This window comes from Ranitomeya variabilis, chromosome 8 (genome assembly GCF_051348905.1).
Source record: "Ranitomeya variabilis isolate aRanVar5 chromosome 8, aRanVar5.hap1, whole genome shotgun sequence".
Classification (NCBI taxonomy): domain Eukaryota; kingdom Metazoa; phylum Chordata; class Amphibia; order Anura; family Dendrobatidae; genus Ranitomeya; species Ranitomeya variabilis.
The window spans coordinates 88,900,736-88,928,667 of NC_135239.1; the positions used below are offsets into that span (position 1 = coordinate 88,900,736).

Consider the following 27,932-nt stretch of genomic DNA (forward strand, 5'->3'; position numbering starts at 1 on the left):
CGCCAGAATGGTAAAGCCAGTGACTGAGGGCAGATATTAATAGCCAGGAGAGGGTCCATGGTTATTGGCCCCCCCGTGGCTAAAAACATCTGCCCCCAGCCACCCCAGAAAAGGCACATCTGGAAGATGCGCCTATTCTGGCACTTGGCCACTCTCTTCCCACTCCCTGTAGCGGTGGGATATGGGGTAATGAAGGGTTAATGCCACCTTGCTATTGTAAGGTGACATTAAGCCAGATTAATAATGGAGAGGCGTCAATTATGTCACCTATCCATTATTAATCCAATTGTTTGAAAGGGTTAAAAAACACACACACACATGATTAAAAAGTATTTTAATGAAATAAACACAGCGGTTGTTTTAATATTTTATTGCTCTCTCATTCCATTTTCAGACCCTCGCTTGGCAAAACAATAAACACACAATATACATACCCTCTCTGATGAACTGTCACGTCCCACGAAGTAATCCATCTGAAGGGGTTAACTAATATTACAGGCAGAGCTGCGATAATCCACTCGCTCGTGCCTGTAATCCCCGGGTGCTGAAAGGAAAGCAGTGATCTATACTTACATTCAGTCGCGGTGATGCGCCCCTGCTGGATGTTCTCATGAACTGCAGCCTGGGAACTTTTTCCCACGCTCCAGGTCATATGAGGACATCCACCAGGGGGCGCATCACCGCGACTGAATGTAAGTACACATCACTGCTTTCCTTTCAGCACCCGGGGATTACAGACACGAGCGAGTGGATTATCGCAGCTCTGCCTGTAATATTAGTTAACCCCTTCAGATGGATTACTTCGTGGGACGTGACAGTTCATCAGAGAGGGTATGTATCTTGTGTGTTTATTGTTTTGCCAAGCGAGGGTCTGAAAATGGAATGAGAGAGCAATAAAATATTAAAACAACCGCTGTGTTTATTTCATTAAAATACTTTTTAATCATGTGTGTGTGTGTTTTTTAACCCTTTCAAACAATTGGATTAATAATGGATAGGTGTCATAATTGACGCCTCTCCATTATTAATCTGGCTTAATGTCACCTTACAATAGCAAGGTGGCATTAACCCTTCATTACCCCATATCCCACCGCTACAGGGAGTGGGAAGAGAGTGGCCAAGTGCCAGAATAGGCGCATCTTCCAGATGTGCCTTTTCTGGGGTGGCTGGGGGCAGATGTTTTTAGCCACGGGGGGGCCAATAACCATGGACCCTCTCCTGGCTATTAATATCTGCCCTCAGTCACTGGCTTTACCGCTCTGGTGGAGAAAATTGTGCGGGAGCCCACGCCAATTTTTTCCGCCATTTAACCCTTTATTTGAGCAGCTACAGCGGCCAAATTTTGCACATACACACTACTAACATTAGTAGTGTGGAATATGCAAAAAAAAGGGGATATGAGATGGTTTACTGTATGTAAACCATGTCTCATATCCTGTCGGGTTTGTGAAGGAGAAATGCAAAGCCGGCAATTGAATTACCGGCTTTTCTATAGAACACCGCTGCGTATTTCTCGCAATGCACACGCATGGTCCGTGTGTAATCCGATTTTTTCTCGCACCCATAGACTTGCATTGGCGAGTCTCGGCCGAGATACGCTGACAATCACAGCCTGCTGCGAGTTCCCTCGGATCCGAAATACGGTGGAGAAAATATCGGATGATGGGAGCTGCACCATAGATTAACATTGGGCCGAGTGCTATGCGATTTTTTATCGCATGGCACTCGTCCGTATTACGGTCTAGTGTGACCCCGGCCTTAGTCTGATTCTCCCAGGTGATTAATTAAGTAGAACACTTAAAATTTGCGACTCTACCATATATATACAAAAGAGGACAGATTAGATGGTATTACAAAAAATTCATGTCAAGATAAGTTCAATATTGTGTGATCAAATCATGTCTTGCATTGAGACCATTTGGAACCCGAGGATCCAGCATGAACATCCAGTAAGATTCTCTATTTAACAAATTTTCATTTATAATTTCCTCCTCTTAATGGTTTGTATACTTTTTCTATTCCAGTAAATTTGAAATATGTTGTGTTACTTTTGTGTATACTTGAAAAATGTTTAGATACTGCTAAGAGTCCGATGGCTTCAGGGTTAATTGCATCTTAAAGATGCCGTCGAATACGAGTTTTTAATGGGCAAGTTGTGCAGCCGACATATTGCAATTTACATTTAATACACTCTATTAGGTATACAACATAAGAAGTATTGCAATTAATGTAGTTACGTATAGCAAAAGTTAAGGAATTGTAAGTGGAATAAAAATTATGATTTTTTTTGCTCATGTTCACATGCTTTACAGCGATTTGGTCCACACTTGAAAAACCTTTAGTGTGGAGCCATGTTTCTGAATGAGAGGATTGTTTGGGATTACTAATGAATAAACTGGGAGACAAAATTGATCCTAACGTTGGTGCATGTTTAAGCTACAAATCGAATATTATTATTATTAGCCTCTTTCTTTTAATTTAGTAAATTTTTTTTGCTTCTATTTGGAATATATTATCTGTAGAACAGTTTCTTTTTATTCTAATTAGTTCTCCTAATGGAATATTTTTAATAATATGTGGAGGATGACATGATTGCGCTTTTAATATGGTGTTACTTGCTGTAGGTTTTTTGTATGGGGAGATTATAACTTTTTGTTTATAGTTGTCCCCTGTAAGTAAAAGGTCCAGAAAATTGATGCTTTCAGTTTGATAAGAGAAAGTGAATTTCAAATTAACCCCTTAACGACCGCCGATACGCCTTTTAACGGCAGCCGCTAAGGGTACTTAAACCACAGCGCCGTTAATTAACGGCGCTGTGGAAAAAGTGAATAGCGCCCCCCAGAGTCGGATTTTCTCTGGGGTCTCGGTTGCCGAGGGTAGCCGAGACCCCAGAGAACATGATTTGGGGGGTTTTTACCGACCCCCGAGTTGCGATCGACGGTAATTAACCGTTTACCGGCGGTCGCAACAAAAAAAAACAAAACGCGATTTGCCGTTTAATTTCTCTGTCCTCCGATGTGATCGCACATCGGAGGACAGAGAAATGTGGTCCCCGATGGCCCCCAATAGCCCCCCGATACTTACCTACCTCCCCCGGTGCTCCTCGTGGCTCCCGATGGGCGCCGCCATCTTTTTTCCGGGAAAAAATGGCGGGCGCACGCGCAGTGCGCCCGCCGCCCGGCACCCGGAAGTTCTTTGGGGTCTCGGCTGCCGGGGGTAGCCGAGACCCCAAAGAACATGATCGGGGTCGGTTTGCACCGACCCCTGTTTTGCGATCGCCGGTAATTAACAGTTTACCGGCGACCGCAAAAAAAAAAAAAAAAAAGCGATCTGTAATTCTCTTTCCTCTGATGTGATCGCACATCAGAGGACAGAGAAATAGGGGGATTCGGGGACCCTAACATACTCACCCGGTGTCCCTGGGTCCTCTTCTGTCTCCTCCTGCCGGCCGGCTTTTTCCTTATGGCGAGCGCATGCGCAGTGCGCCCGCCATCTTCTGCCATCTGCTGGCCGGCAGGAGAGACGAGTTGGGGCTAAAATTAGGGTTAGGGTTAGAGTTAGGGTTAGGGTTAGGGTTAGGGTTAGAGTTAGGGTTAGGGTTAGGGTTAGAGTTAGGGTTGGGGCTAAATTTAGGGTTAGGGCTAGGGTTAGTGCTAGAGTTAGGGTTAGGGCTAAATTTAGGGTTAGGGTTACGGTTAGGGCTAGGGTTAGGCTACTTTCACACTAGCGTTTTTTGGCTTCCGTCGCAATGCGTCGTTGGAGAAAAAACGCATCCTGCAAAAGTGCTTGCAGGATGCGTTTTTTCTCCATTGGCTTGCATTAGCGACGCATTGCGACGGATTGCCACACGTCGCATCTGTCGTGCGACGGATGCGTCGTGCTTTGGCGGACCGTCGGCACAAAAAAAGCTACATGTAACTTTTTTGTGAGACGTGTCCGCCATTTCCGACCGCGCATGCGCGGCCGGAACTCCGCCCCCGCCTCCCCGCACCTAACAATGGGGCAGCGGATGCGTTGAAAAAACAGCATCCGCTGCACCCGTTGTACGGCGCTTACAACGCTAGCGTCGGTATGTCGGCCCGACACACTGCGATGGGCCGAGTACGATGCTAGTGTGAAAGTAGCCTTAGGCTTCTTTCACACTTGCGTCGGTACGGGGCGGTCGCAATGCGTCGGCCCGACGTACCGACGCACGTTGTGAAAATTGTGCACAACGTGGGCAGCGGATGCAGTTTTTCAACGCATCCGCTGCCCAGTCTATGTCCTGGGGAGGAGGGGGCAGAGTTACGGCCACGCATGCGCGGAAATGGCGGACGCGACGTACAAAAAAAAGGTTACATTGAACTCTTTTTGTGACGACGGGGCTAAAGTTATGGTTAGGATTGGGGCTAAAGTTAGGGTTAGGGTTGGGGCTAAAGTTAGGGTTAGAGTTGGGATTAGGGTTAGGGGTGTGTTGGATTTAGGGTTTTGATTAGGGTTATGGTTAGGGTTGAGATTAGGGCTGTTTTGGGGTTAGGGTTGTGATTATCATTAGGGTTGTGATTAGGATTATGGATCGGGTTGAGATTAGGGTTAGGGGTGTGTTGGAGTTAGGGTTGGAGTTATAATTTGGGGGTTTCCACTGTTTAGGTACATCAGGGGGTCTCCAAACACGACAGCCAATTTTGCGCTAAAAAAGTCAAATGGTGCTCCCTCCCTTCTGAGCTCTGCCGTGCGCCCAAACAGTGGTTTACCCCCACATATGGGGCATCAGCGTACTCGGGATAAATTGGCCAACAACTTTTGGGGTCCAATTTCTCCTGTTACCCTTGTGAAAATAAAAACTTGGGGGCTAAAATCTTTTTTGTGGGAAAAAAAAATATTTTTTTATTTTCGCTACTCTGCATTATAAACTTCTGTGAAGCACTTGAGCATTCAAAGTTCTCACCACATATCTAGATAAGTTCCTTAGGGGGTCTAGTTTCCAAAATTTGGTCACTTTTGGGGGGTTTCTACTTTTTAGGTACATCAGGGGCTCTGCAAACACAACATAACACCCACAGTCAATTCTATCAAAGTCTGAATTCCAAAATGGCGCTCCTTCTCTTCCGAGCTTTGCCGTGTGCCAAAACAGTGGTTTACCCCCACATATGGGGTACCAGCATACTCAGGACAAATTGGACAACAACTTTTGGGGTCCAATTTCTCTTGTTACCCTTGTGAAAATAAAAATTTGGGGGCTAAAAAATCTTTTTTGTGGGAAAAAAAAATATTTTTTATTTTCACTACTCTGCATTATAAACTTCTGTGAAGCACTTGGGCATTCAAAGTTCTCACCACATATCTAGATAAGTTCCTTGGGGGGTCTAGTTTTCAAAATGGGGTCACTTGTGGGGGGTTTCTACTGTTTAGGTACATCAGTGGCTCTGCAAACGCAGCATAACGCCCGCAGACCATTCTATCAAAGCCTGCATTTCAAAATGGCGCTCCTTCCCTTCCGAGCTCTGCCGTGCGCCCAAACAGTGGTTTACCCCCACATATTGGGTACCAGCATACTCAGGACAAATTGGACAACAACTTTTGGGGTCCAATTTCTCTTGTTACCCTTGTGAAAATAAAAACTTGGGGGCTAAAAAAATCTTTATTGTTAAAAAAAATATATTTTTTATTTTCACGACTCTGCATTATAAACTTCTGTGATGCACTTGGGCATTCAAAGTTCTCACTACACATCTAGATAAATTCCATGGGGGGTCTAGTTTCCAAAATGGGGTCACTTTTGGGGGGTTTCTACTGGTTAGGCACATCAGGGGCTCTCCAAACGCGACATGGCGTCCGATCTCAATTCCAGTCAATTTTGCATTGAAAAGTCAAATGGCGCTCCTTTGCTTCCGAGCTCAGCCATGCGCCCAAACAGTGGTTTACCCCCATATATGGGGTTTCGGCGTACTCAAGACAAATTGTACAACAACTTCTGGGGTCCATTTTCTCCTGTTACCCTTGGTAAAATAAAAATTTGGAGGCAAAAAGATCATTTTTGTAGAAAAAATTTGATTTTTTTATTTTCACGGCTCTACGTTATAAACTTCTGTGAAGCACCTGGGGGTTTAAAGTGCTCACCACACATCTAGATAAGTTCCTTAAGGGGTCTAGTTTCCAAAATGGTGTCATTTGTGGGGGGTCTCCACTGTTTAGGCACATCAGCGGCTCTCCAAACGTGACATGGCGTCCGATCTCCATTCCAGCCAATTCTACATTGAAAAAGTAAAACGACACTCCTTCTCTTCCAAGCTCTGCGGTGCGCCCAAACAGTGGTTTAACCCCACATATGGGGTATCGACGTACTCAGGAGAAATTGCACAACAACTTTTGTGGTCTAATTTCTCCTGTTACCCTTGTGAAAATAAGAATTTGTGGGCGAAAAAATCATTTTTGTGAAAACAAATGCGATTTTTTATTTTCACGGCTCTACGTTATAAACTTCTGTGAAGCACTTGGGGGTTCAAAGTGCTCACCACACATCTAGATAAGTTCCTTAAGGGGTCTAGTTTCCAAAATGGTGTCACTTGTGGGGGGTTTCCACTGTTTTGGCACATTAGGGGCTCTCCAAACGCGACATGGCGTCCAATCTCAATTCCAGCCAATTCTGCATTGAAACAGTCAAACGGTGCTCCTTCACTTCCAAGCGCTGCGGTGCGCCCAAACAGTGGTTTACCTCCACATATGGGGTATCGGCGTATTCAGGAAAAATTGCACAACAAAATTTGTGGTTAAATTTCTGTTTTTACACTTGTGAAAATTAAAAAAAATGGTTCTGAAGTAAAATGTTTGCAAAAAAAAGTTAAATGTTCATTTTTTTCTTCCACATTGTTTCAGTTCCTGTGAAGTACGTAAAGGGTTAATAAACTTCTTGAATGTGGTTTTGAGCAGCTTGAGGGGTGCAGTTTTTAGAATGGTGTCACACTTGGTTATTTTCTATCATATAGACCCCTCAAAATGACTTCAAAGGTGATGTGGTCCCTAAAAAAAACATGGTGTTGTAAAAATGAGAAATTGCTGGTCAACTTTTAACCCTTATAACTCCCAAACAAAAAAAAAAATTGTTTCCAAAATGGTGCTGATGTAAAGTAGACATGTGGGAAATGTTATTTATGAACTATTTTTTGTGACATATCTCTCTGATTTAAGGGCATAAAAATACAAAGTTTGAAAATTGCAAAATTTTAAAAATTTTCGCCATATTTCCATTTTTTTCATAAATAATCGCAATTAATATCGAAGGAATGTTACCACTAACTTGAAGTACAATATGTCATGAAAAAACAATCTCAGAATCAGCGGGATCCGATAAAGCGTTCCAGAGTTATAACCTCTTAAAGTGACACTGGTCAGAATTGTAAAAATTGGCTCGGTCATTAAGTACCAAATTGGCTCTGTCACTAAGGGGTTAAAATTATTCTTGTTGATATGGTCGGTATATGCGATGGTCTCCACGTGTGCTATTCCACACCAGGAGGAGGTAATCGATGAAGCGTCCATACCAAACAATGAACTTACTGTATACATTGCCATCATTATACAAAAAAAGTCCCTCCCATCTACTCTTGACTATATTTGCTAGGGATGGAGAAAATTTAGCTCCCATGCTGACTCCATTTTTCTGTAAAAAAGAATCAATTACTAAAATAGTTGTGATATAGAAGAAATTCCACCACTGAAGTAAATCCTAAATTTTAACTTCATAATCACTAAAGGTGTCTAAATAGTATGACAAGCTGGATAACGCTATTGAATGTGGAATTGAGGAGTATAACCCCAATACATCACAAGATAACCATGAAAAACTTTCACCATGAAAAATTATCAAAAACAGTAGTAATATATTTAGAGTCTCAGACATAACTTGGAGCATCTTGTACTAAAGGTTGAAGATAGTGATCGACTCATGCTCCAAGTTTCTCCCCCAGGGAGCCAATACCTGCTACTTTGGGTCTCATTGGTGGAGGGAAATAATTTTTATAAATTTTTGGAAATGAATGATATATAGGTGTGATGGGATGTTCATTATATACCGTATTTTTCCGACTAGAAGACGCACTTTTTCCCCCAAAAAATTGTGAGGAAAATGGGGGGTGCGTCTTATAGTTGGAATGCAGGCTTACCGGCAGTGTGGCGGCGGCAGAGGTGCGGGGATGATGTGGCACGGTGAGTGGTATGGCGTGAGCCAGGGTCCCTTCCACATTTGAGATGATGCCGCGGCCCGGTATTGAAGGAGAGCAGCAGAGCTGGGTGAGTCATGGCTTTCCTGGTGGCGGCGGCCATCTTCCTTAGGCCGCGCGTGCGCAGATTGAGGTTTCTGCTTCTTGGGGCTTCAGGAAAATGGCCGTGGGAGGCCAGCGTGCGCAGATTGCAGATTGAGATCGCGGCGGCCATTTTCCTGAAGCCGAGTTCGCAGATTGAGATCTCGGCTTCAGGAAAATGCGCCCGCACAGCCTCCCGCGGCCATTTTCCTGAAGCCCTGGGAAGCAGAGTACATAACCCAGCTATGCTGCTCTCCTTCAATACCTCCATGGCGTCACCTCAAATATGGAAGGGACCCTGGCCACTGCCACAGCACTGCCACAACCTACCCATGGACACCAGGCCATGGTGTCGCCCACCTAAGCAGGAAGGGATCCTGCTCAGGTGCATGCCGTGCTGCCCACCGCGCCTCAGCATCACTGCACCTCTGCTGACACCATGCCTCCTGTGACCCTGCTCTGCCACTGCCCACCCTCAGGTAAGAGATCTTAAATTCGGACAATAAGATGGACCCCCATCTTATGAAAAATCTTTTTTTCTGCAATTTTCACCCCAAATTTGGGGTCTTATGGTACGGTGCGTCTTATAGTCCGAAAAATACGGTACATATTCAGCTAGTTTTTTATTTATAGCTCCTAGATATAAACCTTCCTGTATTAAATTATATAGAATTTCATTAAAGGTGTTAGTAGGGTTTGATTTTAACTCTTCATATATCTCATTATTTTCCAGATCTATCAGATTAAGTTTTTTCTATAATCCTGCATCAAGTAGGACTATAGTACCACATTTGTCCACTCTACCTACTATCAAATCTTGATTGTTTTTAATTTCAATGTATAAAATAGTACACTGGCGCTGCACTATTAAAAAGACACTGAAACAACGCTGCTGCTGGTGATCAGACAGTGTCTGTGTGAACCCCTGCTTAATGAAAGAATAAAATGAATATAAAAGTTATCACCTGCGCTAGAGGGATGCGTTGGAAAATAGAATAAATATGTGGACACAAAGGAAAATAGTTGTGCAGATACGGTAATTAGCAATGCCGCCAGACAAAATGATTATTTGCACAAGCACTTACTGCCTGGATATGTGTTGGCGCCGCCGCGTAGCTGTAACTAGTCCCGAAAGGTGTCCAGTAGTTAGTCCCGTGATGTAGAGCAGAGGGGTAGAATCCGCTGGATAGCTGCTCTTGCCTGGATCTGTATTGGCACCACAGCGTAGCTGTAGCTTTTCCCGAGAGGTGTCCAGTGATTAGTCCCGTTGTGGTAGAGCGGAGGAATGGAATACGCTGAATAGCTGCTCGCTGGTCACAAGAAATTGGGACGAGCCGCCTGCATCTAGCGTGCCCCGGCCGGAAGCAACACCGAAGCAGTGGCGGAGCGTGGAAAGGGCGTAGCTAAAGTGTGACATCACACAAGGAATAAGGACGGGGAGCGTGCAGGGACACAAACCAACGCGTTTCGAAGGATAAATTCCTTCTTCGTCAGGGCACGAATTTCACTGATTGCGATTTTTTTCAGCATAGGTCAGATTAAAGTTTTTTCTTGTATATCTTGTGTGCGTTTATTCAAGGCTATAAGATATTTCTCTACTAAATCTTGGAAATGGTCCAGTATTGTTGGTCGGGATTGAAGAGGATAAAAAAATGTGCATTTCCTGTTGAAAAGTCATCATTTAAAGATGTTGTTTCTGTTGATGAGTCACTTTCCATCAATTTTAAATTGAGAAGGGCTTTTTGTTCTTCAAAAGATCTGTAAACATCTTGTGTGTTTACATGAAATGTCTTCAGGTTGTGTTGTATCATCCTTGTTTGATTGAAAAAAAATGACATTTGAGAGTAAGATTTCTTGCAAACTTATTTATATCCATCAGAGTTTGGAAAATGTCAAATCTATTTGTAGGGGAAAAACCTGAGCCTTTGCTAAGGACAGATTTGCGATTCTGATACAATGTAACTGGACAGGTTCCATACTGGAATGTCTAATAACAGCGATTCTTGTAGCGGGTCTGATATCTTCCCCCTCCTGTGCTTTCGACCCGCCCTTCTCCAATGTTTTTTTTATGTATTTCCAGATTGATTTGAAGTAATGTTTGTTTTTTTATTTTTATTTTGTTGGAAAAATGTAGTACTAGAACTGGCTGATGAATCCGAAAAATCCTCTGAAGTTGATGGACAAGAATTCTCTGTATAACTTTCCTTTTCTCTAAAGCTGACTTTTCCTTCATTCTGTCTGTATCTGAATGAGTGTTTTTTTAAATGGATAGTGGTGTTTTTGTCCAATTAAACACTTGATTTAATGTGTAATCTTCAGTGTCCCTTTTAAATTTCCTCTTTTTAAAGCCCATAATAAAAATTTTCAGTTTAGATAAATTGGCTGTGAGTCGGTCATTATAAAAATTTAAATCTTTGTGTTTGGTGTCTGTTTCCAATGATTTCTGCATAGTTTTGATTTCCTTTCTTACTATTTTAAGTTCTTGGTCCTCATATTTGATGATCAGTGACACAAGTTTAAGTGAACATTGATGTAAGATATCATGCCATTCTTTTTCAAAATCTTCATTATAAATAGTAGTGGCTGTTTTATATAAGCGCAAACCTCTTGGTATCATATTCTTGGATTCATAAGTTTTTAACGTAGTATAGTCCCACCAAGTGCACATTTCTTTTGTCATCTTGTTTTCCAGTTTTAACATCAGATCTTTCAAACCATCTGGTTCACAAGTGTTCACTGGTGCATGGTCATTAAATACTGAAGCCAGTTTATTTAACCTGGCTGTACAATCTCCAATGTCTTCAAAATTATTATTTAGCGGATCGATTATGTATGGAAATCAAATGCGTGGACTGCTCATATGTTGGTATGCAAACGAGTCCCATAAGATACATTTTTAGAGGTTAAACTGGCTGTATATAGCATGACATGAACTCAGCAAATATCAAAAAAGAAAAAATGAAGTCAGCTTACGAGACCCAGCTTAGACTTTTTGTTTGCAATCCAGCGCCTTGCACGGATGACCTCCTCCTGGTGAGGAATGGCACACGGAAGAGGCCATCGCATTTACCGACCATATCAAGAAGAATAATTTTAATTTGAAATTCACTTTTTCTTATCAAACTGAAAGTACCAATTTTCATTTAAGTTTAAGTTTCATTTCCAGGTGACAACTATAAACAAAAAGTGATAATCTCCCCATACAAAAAACCTACAGCAAGTAACACCATATTAAAAGCGCAATCATGTCATCCTCCACATATTATTAAAAATAATCTGTTTGGAGAACTAATTAGAATAAAAAGAAACTGTTCTACACATAATTTATTCCAAATTGAAGCAAAAAAACATGTACTAAATTAAAAGAAAGATGCTATGCACATTGGTCATTGAATAAATCACAAAAACATTGTATCTAATATAAATCAAGAAAAATTATTAACCAATAGTAAATCAAAATCAATAAAAAATATTCATATGATTACATTTACGACCAGCTATAGTCCGCAATACAATGATAGTCAATATTATTAAGAAATGTACACCTATGCTGAATCATGATGTAAAATTGAAAGAAATTTTGAAAAATAATATTCGATTTGTAGCTAAACGTGCACCAACGTTAGGATCAATTTTGTCTCCCAGTTTATTCATTAGTAATCCCAAACAATCCTCTCATTCAGAAACATGGCTCCACACTAAAGGTTTTTTCAAGTGTGGAGCAAATCGCTGTAAAGCATGTGAACATGCACAAAGAAAATCATAATTTTTATTCCACTTATAATTCCTCAACTTTTGCAATACGTAACTACATTAATTGCAATACTTCTTATGTTGTATACCTAATAGAGTGTATTAAATGTAAATTGCAATATGTCGGCTGCACAACTTGCCCATTAAAAACTCGAATTCGACGGCATCTTTCAGATGCAATTAACCCTGAAGCCATTGGAATCTCAGCAGTATCTAAACATTTTTCAAGTATACACAAAAGTAACACAACATATTTCAACTTAGATACACCTGAGGCAAATATTGAAAAATGGTGAAAAAAATTTCAATTTTATTTAGACCAATCATACAGCACCACCGGCTGTAAGGCCTTTGTCAAGGTAATTATCTGTATAATGGGCTGAACGCACTAACTGGCAGAGTAGTGTCGCGTAGCAGGGATAAACCGCTGGGGGAATGTGGTCCACATTATACAAGATCTAATTTGATGCAGGTGTTATTTTTGGGTATGAAAATTTACAGGGTGATTCCATAATTGTTTCCTCAGAATTGAGTGATTTCATATTTTTTCCCCTATGCTTAGTTAAAAAAGTAACCATTACTGACTACCACATTTTTTGTTCTTGATTCCTTCTAGTGTTTCTTAAAGCCAGAAAGTTGCCATTTGAAATGACTTTAGTTTTGTGCCATGTCTGTGATCTGCTTTTTTTCTGCAAAATTAAACAACTGAAAGAACATCCTCCAAGGCCGGTGATTCCATCATTTTTGCCAGGGGTTGTATATAATTAAGAAAATCCTGTGTTTCAGCTAGATCTTGACTAAGATAAGATGAAGAGGAGAGAAGGTTTTTCCACCAACATAGAAGAGGATTCTTTACTGTTAGGGCAGTGAGAATCTGGAATTGCTTGCCTGAGGAGGTGGTGATGGCGAACTCAGTCGAGGGGTTCAAGAGAGGCCTGGATGTCTTCCTGGAGCAGAACAATATTGTATCATACAATTATTAGGTTCTGTAGAAGGACGTAGATCTGGGGATTTATTATGATGGAATATAGGCTGAACTGGATGGACAAATGTCTTTTTTCGGCCTTGCTACTATGTTACTATGTTACTATGTTTATCGCTGAACTACTGTGCTAGTGTGTATAAGCTGGATGCCATATGTTGGTTCATTTTATTCAGATGAAATAAAAGTTACATTTTATAGACCAATACCAATTCGCTGGATTCCTCTTCTCAGTTTGGATTTTGTTGTGATTGTCTCACCCTTATCTGTGCGAGGCGCTGGATTGCAAACAAAAAGTCTAAGCTGGCTCTGGTAAGCTGACTTATCATTGTGTGTTATCATTCATATTCTCTGAAAAAAGGCCAAGAAAGCAAAAATTCTGCCGGGGTATGTAAACTTTTGAGCACAACTGCAGATGCTAACATGAAGTTTTATCTTATGTCCTGTGTGGTACACTTACCCAAATAAAGAACTTTGCACATCTGTGGAGCTGGATTCTCCTCTTTCATCTACTATTACTGTATTGTCACTTGGCCCCCACTAAAAACCATACCTCGTTTGTAGAGATCTGATGTGCCAGTCAAGAGAAATCTAGCATAGAAGCGATATGCAAATCAGGCTAGAGGTGCAATGGGGGCGTGTCAATGCACTTTTCAAGACACCCCCACAGTGCACTAATGTTATAAGTGAAAAAAAGAAGCTTATGACAGCAACAATAATGAGAACAAGGCTCATCTGTGTCAGGATGCTTGGGGACACAATTTGGGATCACCAATCTAGAGTAGTTACTCCAAAAAGAGAAGAGATTCAACAGCCATGTAATATTATATACACATTATGGATAATGGGTCTTTCTTAAGTGCTGAACTGGCAAAATATTTACGAGCACAAGTTCTAAAACTTGGATTGAAAATGGCTTTATGGCACTGTATAAAGGGAACCAGTGTGTAGAAAGTGACCCAGCATCCGTAGATTCAGGTAATAAATTGTCACAATTCTTGGAACCTATTACTAATGTCCCCTTTGTATATCATGTAGTGTCATGATTAAGAGCCTATACGGGTTCACAACTCGAGGACCCGGTGTCTCATACATATAATGAGAGTGAATTTAAAACATCAAATAAGTATTTTTCAATAATTGTGCCATTTTTACTACCTGAATCTATGAATGCTGGGGCACGTTCTACATACTGGTTTTGATTTGATGGCCTGGGAGGTGGCCTGAAGTTCATCCTTGCACCGCACACAAAACCACTAGCGCACAACCTGCGGAGTTGGTGAGCAGATAAAACAACTTATTTTCTAGTTTAGGTTATACTGTATAAAGGGGCCATACTAACTGATATAAAGGACAGGATAAATTACCAAATCCCAGTAAGATGAAGGTCATTCTCTGGTAAGGTCGGAGAACGTAATCCTGGCTGTCAGCCTAATGGTCCGATCCATACTATTAGATCACGCAGCAGCTTAGTACACCCCTTAAAGAACTTACACCCCATTCTTCTCCCAACACTACAAGCCCAGACTGTATCACATAGAGATGACAAAAATAATGTATTTATGGACTGGAGAGATAGAGGGAGGACAGCACAGCAGCTTCAGCTGACGGACATGGTTGGAGAAATAACTAAATAATAAGAAATTTACTCAGACCTGTCATGTAAAATTCCAGCAGGAGCTCAGTCTACAATTATCACAGCCTCAGTAATGTACAGTATTAAACTAATCATATCTGCTTTGTTGTATTCTTTTCTAGCGCCTTGTGTTCCACAAAATGTGAGACCAACAATTATGTGTGATGTAAGTATAACTAAAGTGTCATGGGATGTGACTCCAGGAGCCTTGAATTATACTGCAACAGTCAGAGGGGATGACGGCGCTGCACACTGGTGCACCACATTAGGCACAACCTGCGACATTGACAGTCTGGACTGTGGGCAAACCTATCAAGTCGTCGTGACTGCCTCTGGGGTGCAATGTTCAAGTGAGAGCACAGCTGCCCCGTTCCATACAGGTATGACTACGTCTATGGCTTCATTACATTTACTGCAGTAATTGAGGCCCAATGCCTATGTTCATTTAGGAAAAAACGTTAGAAATAAACACAACTCCTCTCAGGACAAAGTGGCAGCACCTGCTACATATAGGACATCAACAGCAACTGGAGTGTTGTCAAAGTGAATCTGCTGAAACTCTTAATGGCGATTAATATGCCATTTCACAGTGGTTATAAAGGGGCTGTTATTCTACAGGGTAATGGATGTGTAGCGCCCCCACCGCCGCAGGGCCGAGGGGTGACCCGGTACCGGGCCTCGGGGTCTCTGCTCTGGGGTTGTCACGGCGGCTAGGCCCCGGTCCGTGACCCTGCCGTGGGGCGCGCAGTCTATAACACGTGTAAATGACAGTGGTGGTGGTGGTGGTGCAGTAAATAACGAGGACACCAGGTTGCAGTCTCTTTACCTCTTTACTGAAGATCTCTGGGTCCTCAGTCCAGAATACGGTTCACCAGGCTGCGCAAGTCCGGCCGGTCCGATGGCATCTCCAGAGCTCACTTCACAGGTGGAAATCGGTGCCTTCCTTCTAGCGCTATGTGTTGCGGTCCTCCCCTGCTGTGCTTACGGAAAGTCCCCACAACCGTTGTGTCTGTTTCTTAAGTTCCCTCACAACTCGATTAAATGATGTTCTTCTAATCCTCCGTCCCTCCCTGTTGTTCTGGTTGGGACGGCACCCGTTTGACGGGTAGGCTCGGAGCTCTTCCGGGACCCTAGAGTCGCCCCTCTCCACAAGGTGCCCCCCAAGACTTCATAGGTGATTTGTGTGAGACAGCCCGCCTTAGACTGACTGTCCTGCCGCTGTTTAGAGTATTGCTTGAAGCTGAATGTTATGATACTCCCTCGGCGTTCCGGCCACCGGTAGTGCGCCTCAGTAGGGTGTTGCTCCGGTCTTACAGCACGACCCCTACTGGTATTCTCCTATCGCTTGATCTCGTTTCTCACTCAGCACAATCTATCTCGCTTCTTAGTCCTTTCTTGGGCCCCGCCGCTTCCCGGAGCTGGCGTGGACCCGTTACGTTCTTTCCAATGCCAAGCCTCTGTCAGGATCCCACCCCTGACAGAGACCCTACTGTCTCTTCCTCCACAACACCCTCTGCCACCAGGTGTTGCTTCGTCCAATCCAGTCAGCTTTCTGATCTAACTTCCTGCCTGACCCCCAGTTTACCCACTATGGTGGGGAGTGGCCTAATGAATAGGACCCTTAGCTCCCCCCGGAGGCCCAGCTGTGAAATATATTGGTGTCTGTGATACCTGATCCGATGAGCTCCTTCAGTGCCATCAGACGCACCGTAGCTCCCCATAGTGGCGGAGCCACAGTACTGCAACGACCAGGACTCTGGGGCACTGCACTCCCCCCTGGTTAAACACAGTACTCCGGGACTGGGAAGAAAACAACAATACAAGTTAGCAAAAAGACATACAATTTTGTTGAGTGCAATAACAATAAGTATACTTGAACAGAGCTTCCCTTTATGGGAGGTGAGGACACTTAAACGTTACAAACATGGTTAACATTATAAATTACAGGTTATAAATAACTCCTGTTACCCAACCGGGTATTCTACTAAGTGCAAAATTGTTGAACAATAATTTAACTTTGCCTTTAAGGACATACACTCTTAATCCACTAAAGACCTTCCTATAATCACATTATAAGGTATTTTAACTTTTTCATTCTCCTTCTTTAAATCTGCAGGACCGCCTGTCCTATCGGCACCAGACCTACTGCCTCTCCTTTCTGTTACAGGACCGCCCCGTTCAGCCAGGGCCTACTGCCTTTTCAACTACTATACACAGTATAGAACATAACATTACTTTCAGTTTAAGAGCACTAAGTCATCTCTACATGACTCCTATGAGGACTCAGGGTTTACCTTCTATCCTAACTATCTATCAACATTATCAAGCATTTTCTTCTGAACGTTAAGCCTTCCCATTATCTTTCTTTCTTGCATGCTGGACACCACATCTATCCCTACGGGTCCACTGCATCCTTCTTCTATCTTTCACCTTTTTCTTCTCAGATAACATCGTTAACACTTCTTCACAATTAACCAGTTGAACACATATAACTTTCTCGTACAAACATTATCATCACTTTTCTCTCATCAACATTATTGCTACTTGTCTTAAGCAATATTACTATTGAAGTGTGGCAAATGAACATCCCCTTTAAGAGGGGACCAAGTCTCTGCGAGGTAGCGTATCTTCTCAAGCTACCAGTCCATACTTAGCAAAGGTTCCAGTGCGGTATCTTCGCAAAGAGTCCTTCTTTAAGTAAAACCAGTAGGGAGCGCCTTTAATAAGGTGCAAACTATATACAAGAAGTTCGGATCATGCACTGTTCATGATTTCAGCAGTTTTTGAAGAACATAGAAAAAAATAGAAAATAACCAAAAACAATAGGGATCCCGGGTCAACAAAGGGATCCCTTTAAGAGTTTACCCTGAACGGGTTTAGCAGAACAACAGGAAAACAGTAACTATTTACAGATTCATGGTATCGAGGTTTATTCTTCTAAGTCTGGGGGTGGTCTTTGTCCCCCAGCCAACGTGGCACCCGTACCGGTAGTTGGTCTCTCAGATACCATCAGATCAGCCGGTGCCTGAATTTGAAGGCTAATCCTGCTTGCGAGTTCGGTAGCCGCTACAAGACGTACCGTGGTGATGGGGAAGAGGTCCGGCAAATCAGGATCAGTCATGATCGGGACAACAGGGGGCGCTCTCTCAGGCTCACACCGTCGAACGTTCCGGGCACACCATCCTTGTGCACTCCGATGGCGGGTGTAAGTCACCTGATCCCCTCTTTGTAACGGATCACCATTTCGACTGCAGCAGGGGGTCTTCACATTATAGCTAGTGACAAAGACATCAGTTGGTAGCCCCGGTTCCTGTATGGAGCCCCATCCCCTCTTCGGGTGGTAGGCCAGTACAGTTCCCCGCTTTACCACGTCTTTCCTGCCGGGAGCAGACTTCTTACGTTGCGTGTCAAGTGGTTCGGTCTCGTCCCGATCTTTCCAGTGTTGGATCAGACATTGCTTATACTGCTCCCAGGTAAGTACCGCAAGGGTGAGGCCATCCTCCCGGGTCCCATCCGGCCCTGTCCAGGGGGTGTCCCACCGAAGGATCACCCCGTCTAGGCCCACACCTATGGGTTCTCCCATCTTGGTTGGTAGCGGAGGCACTAGCTTCCCCATCGCGTTGGAGGTGAGGATAACCCGCTCCACCAAGAAGGAACGATCATTGCCGGGGTGGGGAGCGGTCACGGGAGTGGGATCGATCAGGGGAGCCGGATCGGTCGGGAGAGCAGAATCGACCAGGGGAGTAGGGATGTCGTCCATACCTGCGCCTGATGTGATTCCACCGATGTCGCTCCGGTCCGTTGACAAGGACGCTGGAATCGGCTGCAGCCCGGACCGCGGCCCCTCCGGAGTCATCTCTTGACGTAACTCCGCCCTCCATGATTCCGTGACTAGGGTAGGCAGGCTCGGCTCCTCCACTGGTGTCTCCAAGGAGTCCAGGTCCCTCACCGGCGGTGGACGCGAGTCCTCTTCTGATGGGTGAGGACAAACCGGGATCACCTCGCCGTTGTTCGGGCACCTGCTGTTCATCGTCGCTGTCCGGCATTCGGCGGCAATGCATGCATCTGACTCTGCCATTTCTCCAAGGTCGAGCTCCTCCTTCACCTCGTTCCCGCCATCGCAAGTCAGGGGGCGGTTCTCTGCTTTGAGGCAGGTCATCGCTTTGCAACAAGAGGCGCAGGGGGCGATCACCGCTTCTGGTGCCACTTTGGTAGTCCCCTCCAATGGCACGCCCTCCTGCTTCTCTGGCGTAGCAATGGCGGCGGTTTTTGGCGGGAACTTTTGGCGGTAAATGGCGCAGCACAGTCTTTGCAATAAAGTACAGTCCAAGCACAACAAATTACAGTTCTAAGGCACACATGACCTGATTCTTCAGGCTTAAGTAGATCCTGTTCATGACGCCAAGTTGTAGCGCCCCCACCGCCGCAGGGCCGAGGGGTGACCCGGTACCGGGCCTCGGGGTCTCTGCTCTGGGGTTGTCACGGCGGCTAGGCCCCGGTCCGTGACCCTGCCGTGGGGCGCGCAGTCTATAACACGTGTAAATGACAGTGGTGGTGGTGGTGGTGGTGCAGTAAATAACGAGGACACCAGGTTGCAGTCTCTTTACCTCTTTACTGAAGATCTCTGGGTCCTCAGTCCAGAATACGGTTCACCAGGCTGCGCAAGTCCGGCCGGTCCGATGGCACCTCCAGAGCTCACTTCACAGGTGGAAATCGGTGCCTTCCTTCTAGCGCTATGTGTTACGGTCCTCCCCTGCTGTGCTTACGGAAAGTCCCCACAACCGTTGTGTCTGTTTCTTAAGTTCCCTCACAACTCGATTAAATGATGTTCTTCTAATCCTCCGTCCCTCCCTGTTGTTCTGGTTGGGACGGCACCCGTTTGACGGGTAGGCTCGGAGCTCTTCCGGGACCCTAGAGTCGCCCCTCTCCACAAGGTGCCCCCCAAGACTTCATAGGTGATTTGTGTGAGACAGCCCGCCTTAGACTGACTGTCCTGCCGCTGTTTAGAGTATTGCTTGAAGCTGAATGTTATGATACTCCCTCGGCGTTCCGGCCACCGGTAGTGCGCCTCAGTAGGGTGTTGCTCCGGTCTTACAGCACGACCCCTACTGGTATTCTCCTATCGCTTGATCTCGTTTCTCACTCAGCACAATCTATCTCGCTTCTTAGTCCTTTCTTGGGCCCCGCCGCTTCCCGGAGCTGGCGCGGACCCGTTACGTTCTTTCCAATGCCAAGCCTCTGTCAGGATCCCACCCCTGACAGAGACCCTACTGTCTCTTCCTCCACAACACCCTCTGCCACCAGGTGTTGCTTCGTCCAATCCAGTCAGCTTTCTGATCTAACTTCCTGCCTGACCCCCAGTTTACCCACTATGGTGGGGAGTGGCCTAATGAATAGCACCCTTAGCTCCCCCCGGAGGCCCAGCTGTGAAATATATTGGTGTCTGTGATACCTGATCCGATGAGCTCCTTCAGTGCCATCAGACGCACCGTAGCTCCCCATAGTGGCGGAGCCACAGTACTGCAACGACCAGGACTCTGGGGCGCTGCAGATGCACATTAGATCTTGTAGGATGGGTTGGTGCCTGGGTCCAGGACTATCAGACATCCTCAAGAGAAGGTAGAAATGATCATTCTGTTTCAGCATTCTCAATTTCTGGCACATTGGCTGTATTCACACCACAGCTGCCCCTAATGGACCCGCTGGGAATTTGTCCAATTGTTCATCAGGTTTTGGATCTGTTATTTATTGCCTCCTGTGCACTTTCATATTCAGTACTTTTTGTTATTTCTGTATTTTTACGCGCACATACTTAGCGTATATGCACATTACATCTTTTTCCGCCTGGACCTCGCCTGAAAAAGCGCTAAAGAAATACCAAAAAGAATGAACCTGTGCACTGCAATGTCAAAGCGACTTGCTGTGCATATGTTTTTACTTTCGTGACCTCTTTTAACTGCTTCAGGCTTCAAAAGCAGTGAAGTGGCTAAAAGAAGTGACCAGTTCAGACTTCTGGAGACTTCACCAGGAACTCGTTTGTTATTTAAAGTTTAAATTGCCAAAAAAGGATACCGGAGGCGAAACTATTGTGAAACGATGAAAAATGCCAGCGATGATGTTTCAGGAGAAAGACTGCCTGCATTTTCCAGAAGTATCTTGGCTTTGGAAAACTCTGTGGGTACACCAACGTCTAAATTACTTCATGTGCACATTACCTTAGGGTGTATCCACACAGAGATTTTGTTGCTGAACTTTCAGAGCAGACACTTTCCAGTTTTGGCTACATGCACACAATGTTTTTTTCAGGCGGCTTCCACTGAAAAAACACCTGGAAACATGACCCTGAAACCGCCTGGAAACATGACTAAAAAATTCAAAAGAATAAACTTATGAATGTCTACGGAAAAACTACATTGCTATTCATATGTTCAGTGTCTTCTTACTTCTTTTAACCGTTCCATGGTTTCCGAATCCTGAAGCAGTTAAAAGAAGGACCGTGTTTATTCTTCAGGTGACTCCCACTCAGAAGCCGTTACCTCTCTAAATGGAATGGAAGCTATATTAAAAAGCTCCTGATGACTGAGTTGCTGTGAAAAAGATGGTGAAACCGCTGGCTGACCTGCTTTATGGCTCTTTTAGACGTCAGTGTGTCTGGTACGTGTGGTGACAGTTTTCACAAGTACCAGAGACACTTACACACGTAGACCCATTCAAGTGAATGGGTTTGTGCACAAGTCAGGATGTTTCCACAGATCGTGTGTCCGTGGGCAAAAGACGCTGACATGTCCGTTTTTAATAGCAGCACGAGCTGCAAAACGTTACGAATATGTACACATGGACGACATCCGTGTGTCATCAGTATGTCACGTCCCGGCACCTGGGAATCAGCAGGTATGTTAGCTGTTCGCCGATGCTGGGTGCTGAAGACAGCTCTCATCATTCTCCCCTGCTTGCGTTGATCGCTAAGAATGTTCAGAGCTGTATTCAACTGATAACAGTGAAAGTGGCTGCTGATGGGACTAATACTCCCATTAACCTACACCTGCTGCCGTTAACAGTAATAACTGTATTTTTGATAACCAGCCAGGCAAAACTGACAGCTGCGAGCTGCAACCCTCAGCTGTCAGCTTTAGCAAGGTGGGTTATCAAGAATAGAGGGGTTCCCACACCACATTTTTTAATTACCGTATATACTCGAGTATAAGCCGACCCAAGTATAAGCCGACCCCTCTAATTTTGCAATAAAAAACTGGGAAAACTTATTGACTCGAGTATAAGCCTAGGGTGGGAAATGCAGCAGCTGCCGGTAAATGTCAAAAATAAAAATAGATACCAATAAAAGTAAAATTAATATCCATATTGAATCAGGAGCCCCATATAATGCTCCATACAGTTCATTATGGCCCCATAAGATGCCCCATACAAAATACGCCCCATATAATGCTCCATATAGTTCATTATGGCCCCATACATGCTTCATATTAAAATATGCCCCCTATAATGCTCCATACAGTTCTTTATGGCCCCATAGATGCCCTATATAATGCTCCATGCAGTTCGTTATGGGCCCATAGATGCCCCATATAATGCTCCATGCAGTTCTTTATGGCCCCATAGATGCCCCATGTAATGCTCCATGCAGTTCTTTATGGCCCCATAGATGCCCCATATAATGCTCCATACAATTCATTATGGCCCCATAGATGCTCCATATAACATTGTGTCACATATAATGCTGCGTCTGCACTAAAAAGAACTACTAAAATACTCACCTCTTGTCGCTGCCCGCTGCTCGCTCCTCAGCGTCCCGTCTGTCCGCACTGACTGTTCAGGCAGAGGGCGGCGCGCACACTAATACGTCACTGCGCCCTCTGACCTGAACAGTCAGTGCAGAGGATGCGGAAGACAGGGCGTCGGTGGAATGCGGAACGGTGAATATGAAATACTCACCTGCTCCCGGCGCTCCTGACATGGTCCCTGCATGTCCCACGGTCTTCAGGCGCGGCAGCTTCTTCCTGTAGTGAGCGGTCACATGATACCGTTCATTACAGTAATGAATATGCGGCTCCACCCCTATGGGAGTGGAGTCCATATTCATTACTTTAATGAGCGGTACCAGTGACCGCTGAACAGGGGAAGAAGCTGCCGTGCCCGAAGACCGTGGGACATGCAGGGACCGCGTCAGGAGCGCCGGGAGCAGGTGAGTATTTGACAGTCGTCGTTCCCTCTCACCCACCAACCATGACTCAAGTATAAGCTGAGAGCGGCACTTTCAACCCATTTTTTTGGGCTGAAAATCTCGGCTTATACTCGAGTATATACGGTATTTACATTTTAAAATTATCTTAATTATTGAAAACTGTTTATCCCTAGACACGGATTACACCGTGGGACAGAATGATGGGGAAGGAGAGAGATATGGTTGTTTTTTATTTTTGTTTTATTACAGGAGACTAGGGCTTCAATGCAATGGGAGTTAGGTGAGTTTAACAGTGTTTGTTATTTTTAAATAAAAAGGAAAAGTGTGTTTTTTTATTTAATTAAAAGTACTTTATACTTAGTGTGTTTATCTACAGTACAACTATAGGATTAGTAATGGATAGGTGTCTTATAGACGCCTCTCCATTACTAAGCCATGGGCTTGATGTCACTTGACAATACAAAGGTGACATCAACCCCACAATTATAAACCCCACTTGCATCCACCACAGGTCAAGTGGTAAGAGCCAGGCAAAGCGCCAGAATTGGCACATCTAACAGATGCATATTTTCTGGGGCAGCTGCGGGCTGCTATATTTATGCTGGGGAGGCAGCTATCTATGGCCCCTTACCAGCCTGAGATTACCAGCGCCAAGCTGTCTGCTTTAACTTGGCTGGTTGTCAAAAATGGGGGGGGGCATGCCATTTTTAAAAAATATTTATTTAAATAATTGAAAAATATGGCATGGGGACCCCTCTATTCTTGATAACCAGCCTTGCTGAATTTGGGGGGTTGCAGCCCGCAGTTGTCAGTTTTGCCTGGCTGGTGATAAAAAATACAGGTGAATACTATGTCATTTCTTAATTATCTATTCATTTATAGTGCAGGCAGCGGTTGTTGAATACTTCATCAGCCACCGTCTGCTCTCGCTGTTATCAGTTGAATACAACTCTCAACATTCTTTCCTGCTAGTGCTTATTGCAGCACGAACAGGGGACAGTGAGTTGTCTTCAGCACCCGGTGCTGCGGAACAGTGCTAACAGTACCGCTGATTCCCAGGCAACGGTATCTGTGGTACTGATGCGGCAAACGGTTGCCACACGTATGTTACAAGTATTAAACACACGGACACACAAACACTAATATCTCCGGTACTGGTTTTACCAGTAGCGGAAATATCAGGATGTGTAAAAGTGCCATTAAGAAAAAGCTGGCTGCTATTTCCTGAAACTTTTTTTGAGTGAAAACTCCAGCAGCTGCACCGGCATCTCAAAGATGCCCTGGGCACATAGCTTGTGCAATCAAAATTCTTGGTTTTTGGAGAGTCTCTACTCCAAAAACTCAGCAACAAGAAAAACCTCATAGGCATAGCCCAAAGTTATGTCCATACTGATTTTTTTGGAACAGATCTTTACCAAAATCATCCTCAAAAACTGCTTAAAAACTTCTTTGAAAACACTTCCAATTAACTTTATTTTTGCTGTTCATGGGAAGAGTTTTTGAGCTTTTTTTTTTCTGAAGAGGTTTTGTAAAATGACAAGTGAAAAAAAAAAGCTACACATGACTTCTTTGAACACGATCCTGGAGGAATCCTGTCAAAAGTAGGCACTGTGACACTGTCTAATCAAAAGATTGCAAAGAACACCTCAGGGAATACTCTTCAAAACCACTTCCAAACAAGAAAGGCAACATCAGAAACTCCACCAAAAAAATGAGTTTCCTGAAGTGATTTCTGTTTGGAAAACTCATGTTTTTTGAAGACCTCAAACGACTCTGTGTGAACATAGCCTTACATTAAGTACTCTAATTATATTCACATGGCAGAAGTGCATCAAATAGATCTACATAGCTGTGAAGTTATTGGTGTTTCTCGCCACAATTACCACATTGTTTCTTTTTTTTGTATATAGGTTTATTTCAGGCTAAGTGCCCATGATCGGGAATAGCAGCGCATTTTTGCTGCTTCCAAAATGCTGAATTCTACATTGCAAGCACAGTGGATGGGATTTATAGAAACCCCATGTCCTCGGTGTTTCTATTTAACACTGTGTAAACTCACCCTCGGTGCGGGTTTCCGAGCCGCAGCATGTGAATTTCTGCAGCAGAGACGCTGCGTATTTTCAGCAATAGAATGTCTTTACATTTGGTAAATCCACATGCACCTAAACACAGAAGCGGTAAATTAAAACGCAGAGTTTTGGATGCAGCAAAAATATGCTACTGTTACTGCTTGTGAGCACGTAGCCTCAGCTCAGTGTAACTTCACTTCCATTTAGCATCTGAGCTGCATTGTCTATCTAGCACCTTTCTGTTTTCATACACTTCCCACGAGTAGCTTTTGGTGAGTTACTGATGTTGCAAAATTTCTGCACCATTGCTGCAACACTTGTTTAAATTGATTTACTTGCGTTTTTTTCATTGCGTTTTTTTTACATGCCTTTTTTTAAAATGCGTTTTTGACTCTTTTTGGAAAAATGTTTAGAATTGAGAGTCCTCAGTGGTTGATACCTTTTAATGGCTAACTGAAAAGATGGTAACAAATTGCAAGCTTTCGAGACTACACAGGTCTCTTCATCAGGCATAGACTAATACAAATTCTGAAGAATCACATGTTTATGCACACATAGCATAAATATTGTCTCTTTTTGGTGTGTTATGCTTTAAAGGGAACCTGTCACCTCGTTTTTTCGGTATGAGATAAAAATACTGTTAAATAGGGCCTGAGCTGTGCATTACAATAGTGTAGTTTGTGGACCCCGATTCCCCCCCTATGCTGCCGAAATACGTTACCAAAGTAGTCGTTTTCGCCTGTCAATCAGGCTGGTCAGGTCGCATGGGCGTGGTGTCTTCCCCCAGATCTTGCGTAGTTTTCCGTTGGTGGCGTAGTGGTGTGCGCATGTCCAAGGTCCCGAATCCTGCACAGGGGTGTGAAAATAGCAGCGATGTCCGTTATTCCATTGGTGGTCGGTGGGCGCGGCCATCTTGCTTTGGCCGCGCGTGCGCAGAAGCGGCGCTCTGCTGGCCGCGGCTTCAGGAAAATGGCCGCGGGCATCCGCGCGTGCGCAGATGGCTATCGCGGCAGCCATTTTCGAGAAGCAGAGTTCGCATCTCGGCAAGATGGCCGCGCCCACCGACCACCAATGGAATAACGGACATCGCTGCTATTTTCACACCCCTGTGCAGGATTCGGGACCTTGGACATGCGCACACCACTACGCCACCAACGGAAAACTACGCAAGATCTGGGGGAAGACACCACGCCCATGCGACCTGACCAGCCTGATTGACAGGCGAAAACGACTACTTTGGTAACGTATTTCGGCAGCATAGGGGGGGAATCGGGGTCCACAAACTACACTATTGTAATGCACAGCTCAGGCCCTATTTAACAGTATTTTTATCTCATACCGAAAAAACGAGGTGACAGGTTCCCTTTAAATGAAGCAGATTTGTTTTTTAAACTTCCTGGTATTTGGCTTTGACTAAACTTTATTGACATACTTAGGTGTGGATGACATGTATATTTGATGTGTTTCCGCCGCTGAAACTGTCTAACAACACGTGTGTTTTTTACACGTGCATTTTCTGCATCTACTGTAAGTCTATGGGGAAATTCTGCACATAAGGGCTCATACCCATTTGCGAGAAATATGAAGGAGTGCAATCCAATAAAAAAATTGGATTGCACTCTGACCAATGTTATTCTATGGGTTACATCTTATCTGCGGTTTTTTTCTCAGCCGAAATCGGCCCGAGAAAAAAATTGCAGCGTTGTGCGATTTGCTGCATATCTCAGAAGAGACTTGCCAATGCAAGTCAATGGGTGCGAGAAAAAAAAATCGCACAGCACTCGCACCCATTAGAGTCTTATTGACACCTCTCCATTATTAAGCTGGGCTTTATGTCACCTTACAATTCAAAGGTGACATTAACCCCCAAACTATTACCCCACTTGCCACCGCTACAGGGCAAATGGGAAGAGCGAGGCTAAGTGCCGGACTTGGTGCATTATTATTATTATTTTTATTTATTTATATAGCACCATTAATTCCATGGTGCTGTACATGAGAAGGGGTTACATCAAAATACAAATATCACTTACAGTAAACAAAACTAACAATGACTGACTGGTACAGAGGGGCGAGGACCCTGCCCTTGCGGGCTTACATTCTACAGGATTATGGGGAAGGAGACAGTAGGTCGGGGGTTGCAGTAGCTCCAATGGTGTTGAGGTGGCTGTGTGGTCTTTACAGGCTGTAAGCTTCTTTGAAGAGATGGGTTTTCAGGTTTCTTTTGAAGGATCCAAAAGTAGTGGATAACCGGATGTGTTGGGGCACTGAATTCCAGAGGATGGGTGATATTCGGGAGAAGTCTTGGAGGCGATTGGATGAGGAGCGAATAAGTGTGGAGGAGAGAAGGAGGTCTTGGGAGGACCGGAGATTACGTGAGGGAAGATATTGAGAGATTAGTGTGGAAATATACGGAGGAGAAAGATTATGGATGGCTTTGTAGGTCAGTGTTAGTAGTTTAAACTGGATACGCTGAGAAATTGGGAGCCAGTGAAGGGATTTGCAAAGAGGGGAAGCAGGAGTGTAGCGAGGAGAGAGATTAATTAGTCGGGCAGCAGAGTTAAGGATGGACTGGAGGGGTGCGAGAGTGTTAGAAGGTAGGCCACAGAGGAGTATGTTGCAGTAGTCGAGGCGGGAGATGATTAGGGCATGCACGAGCATTTTGGTAGAGTGTGGGTTGAGGAAAGGACGGATTCTGGAAATATTTTTGAGCTGGAGGCGACAGGAGGTGGCGAGAGCTTGGATGTGCGGTTTGAAGGACAGGGCAGAGTCAAGGGTTACTCCGAGGCAGCGGATTTTGGGCACAGGGGAAAGTGTAATTTCATTTATTTTGATAGATAGATCAGGTAGGGAAGATATGCGAGATGGAGGAAAGATAATTAGTTCAGATTTGTCCACATTGAGCTTGAGGAAGCGAGAGGAAAAGAAGGAGGATATGGCTGATAGACACCCTGGGATTCTGGAGATCAGAGAGGTGACATCTGGGCCAGAGAGGTAGATCTGAGTGTCATCG

General features: G+C 44.3%; 1 protein-coding gene across 1 annotated transcript in view; it reads left to right on the forward strand.

Moving 5' to 3' along the window:
- LOC143788497 (uncharacterized) overlaps window positions 1-27,932 on the forward strand; it is a 186,738-nt gene that overhangs the window by 102,710 nt on the left and 56,096 nt on the right. Inside the window, exon 21 of the mRNA XM_077278193.1 lies at window positions 14,773-15,030. Within this exon, the coding sequence (XP_077134308.1) occupies window positions 14,773-15,030 (258 nt within the window). The remainder of the gene's footprint in view (window positions 1-14,772; window positions 15,031-27,932) is intronic.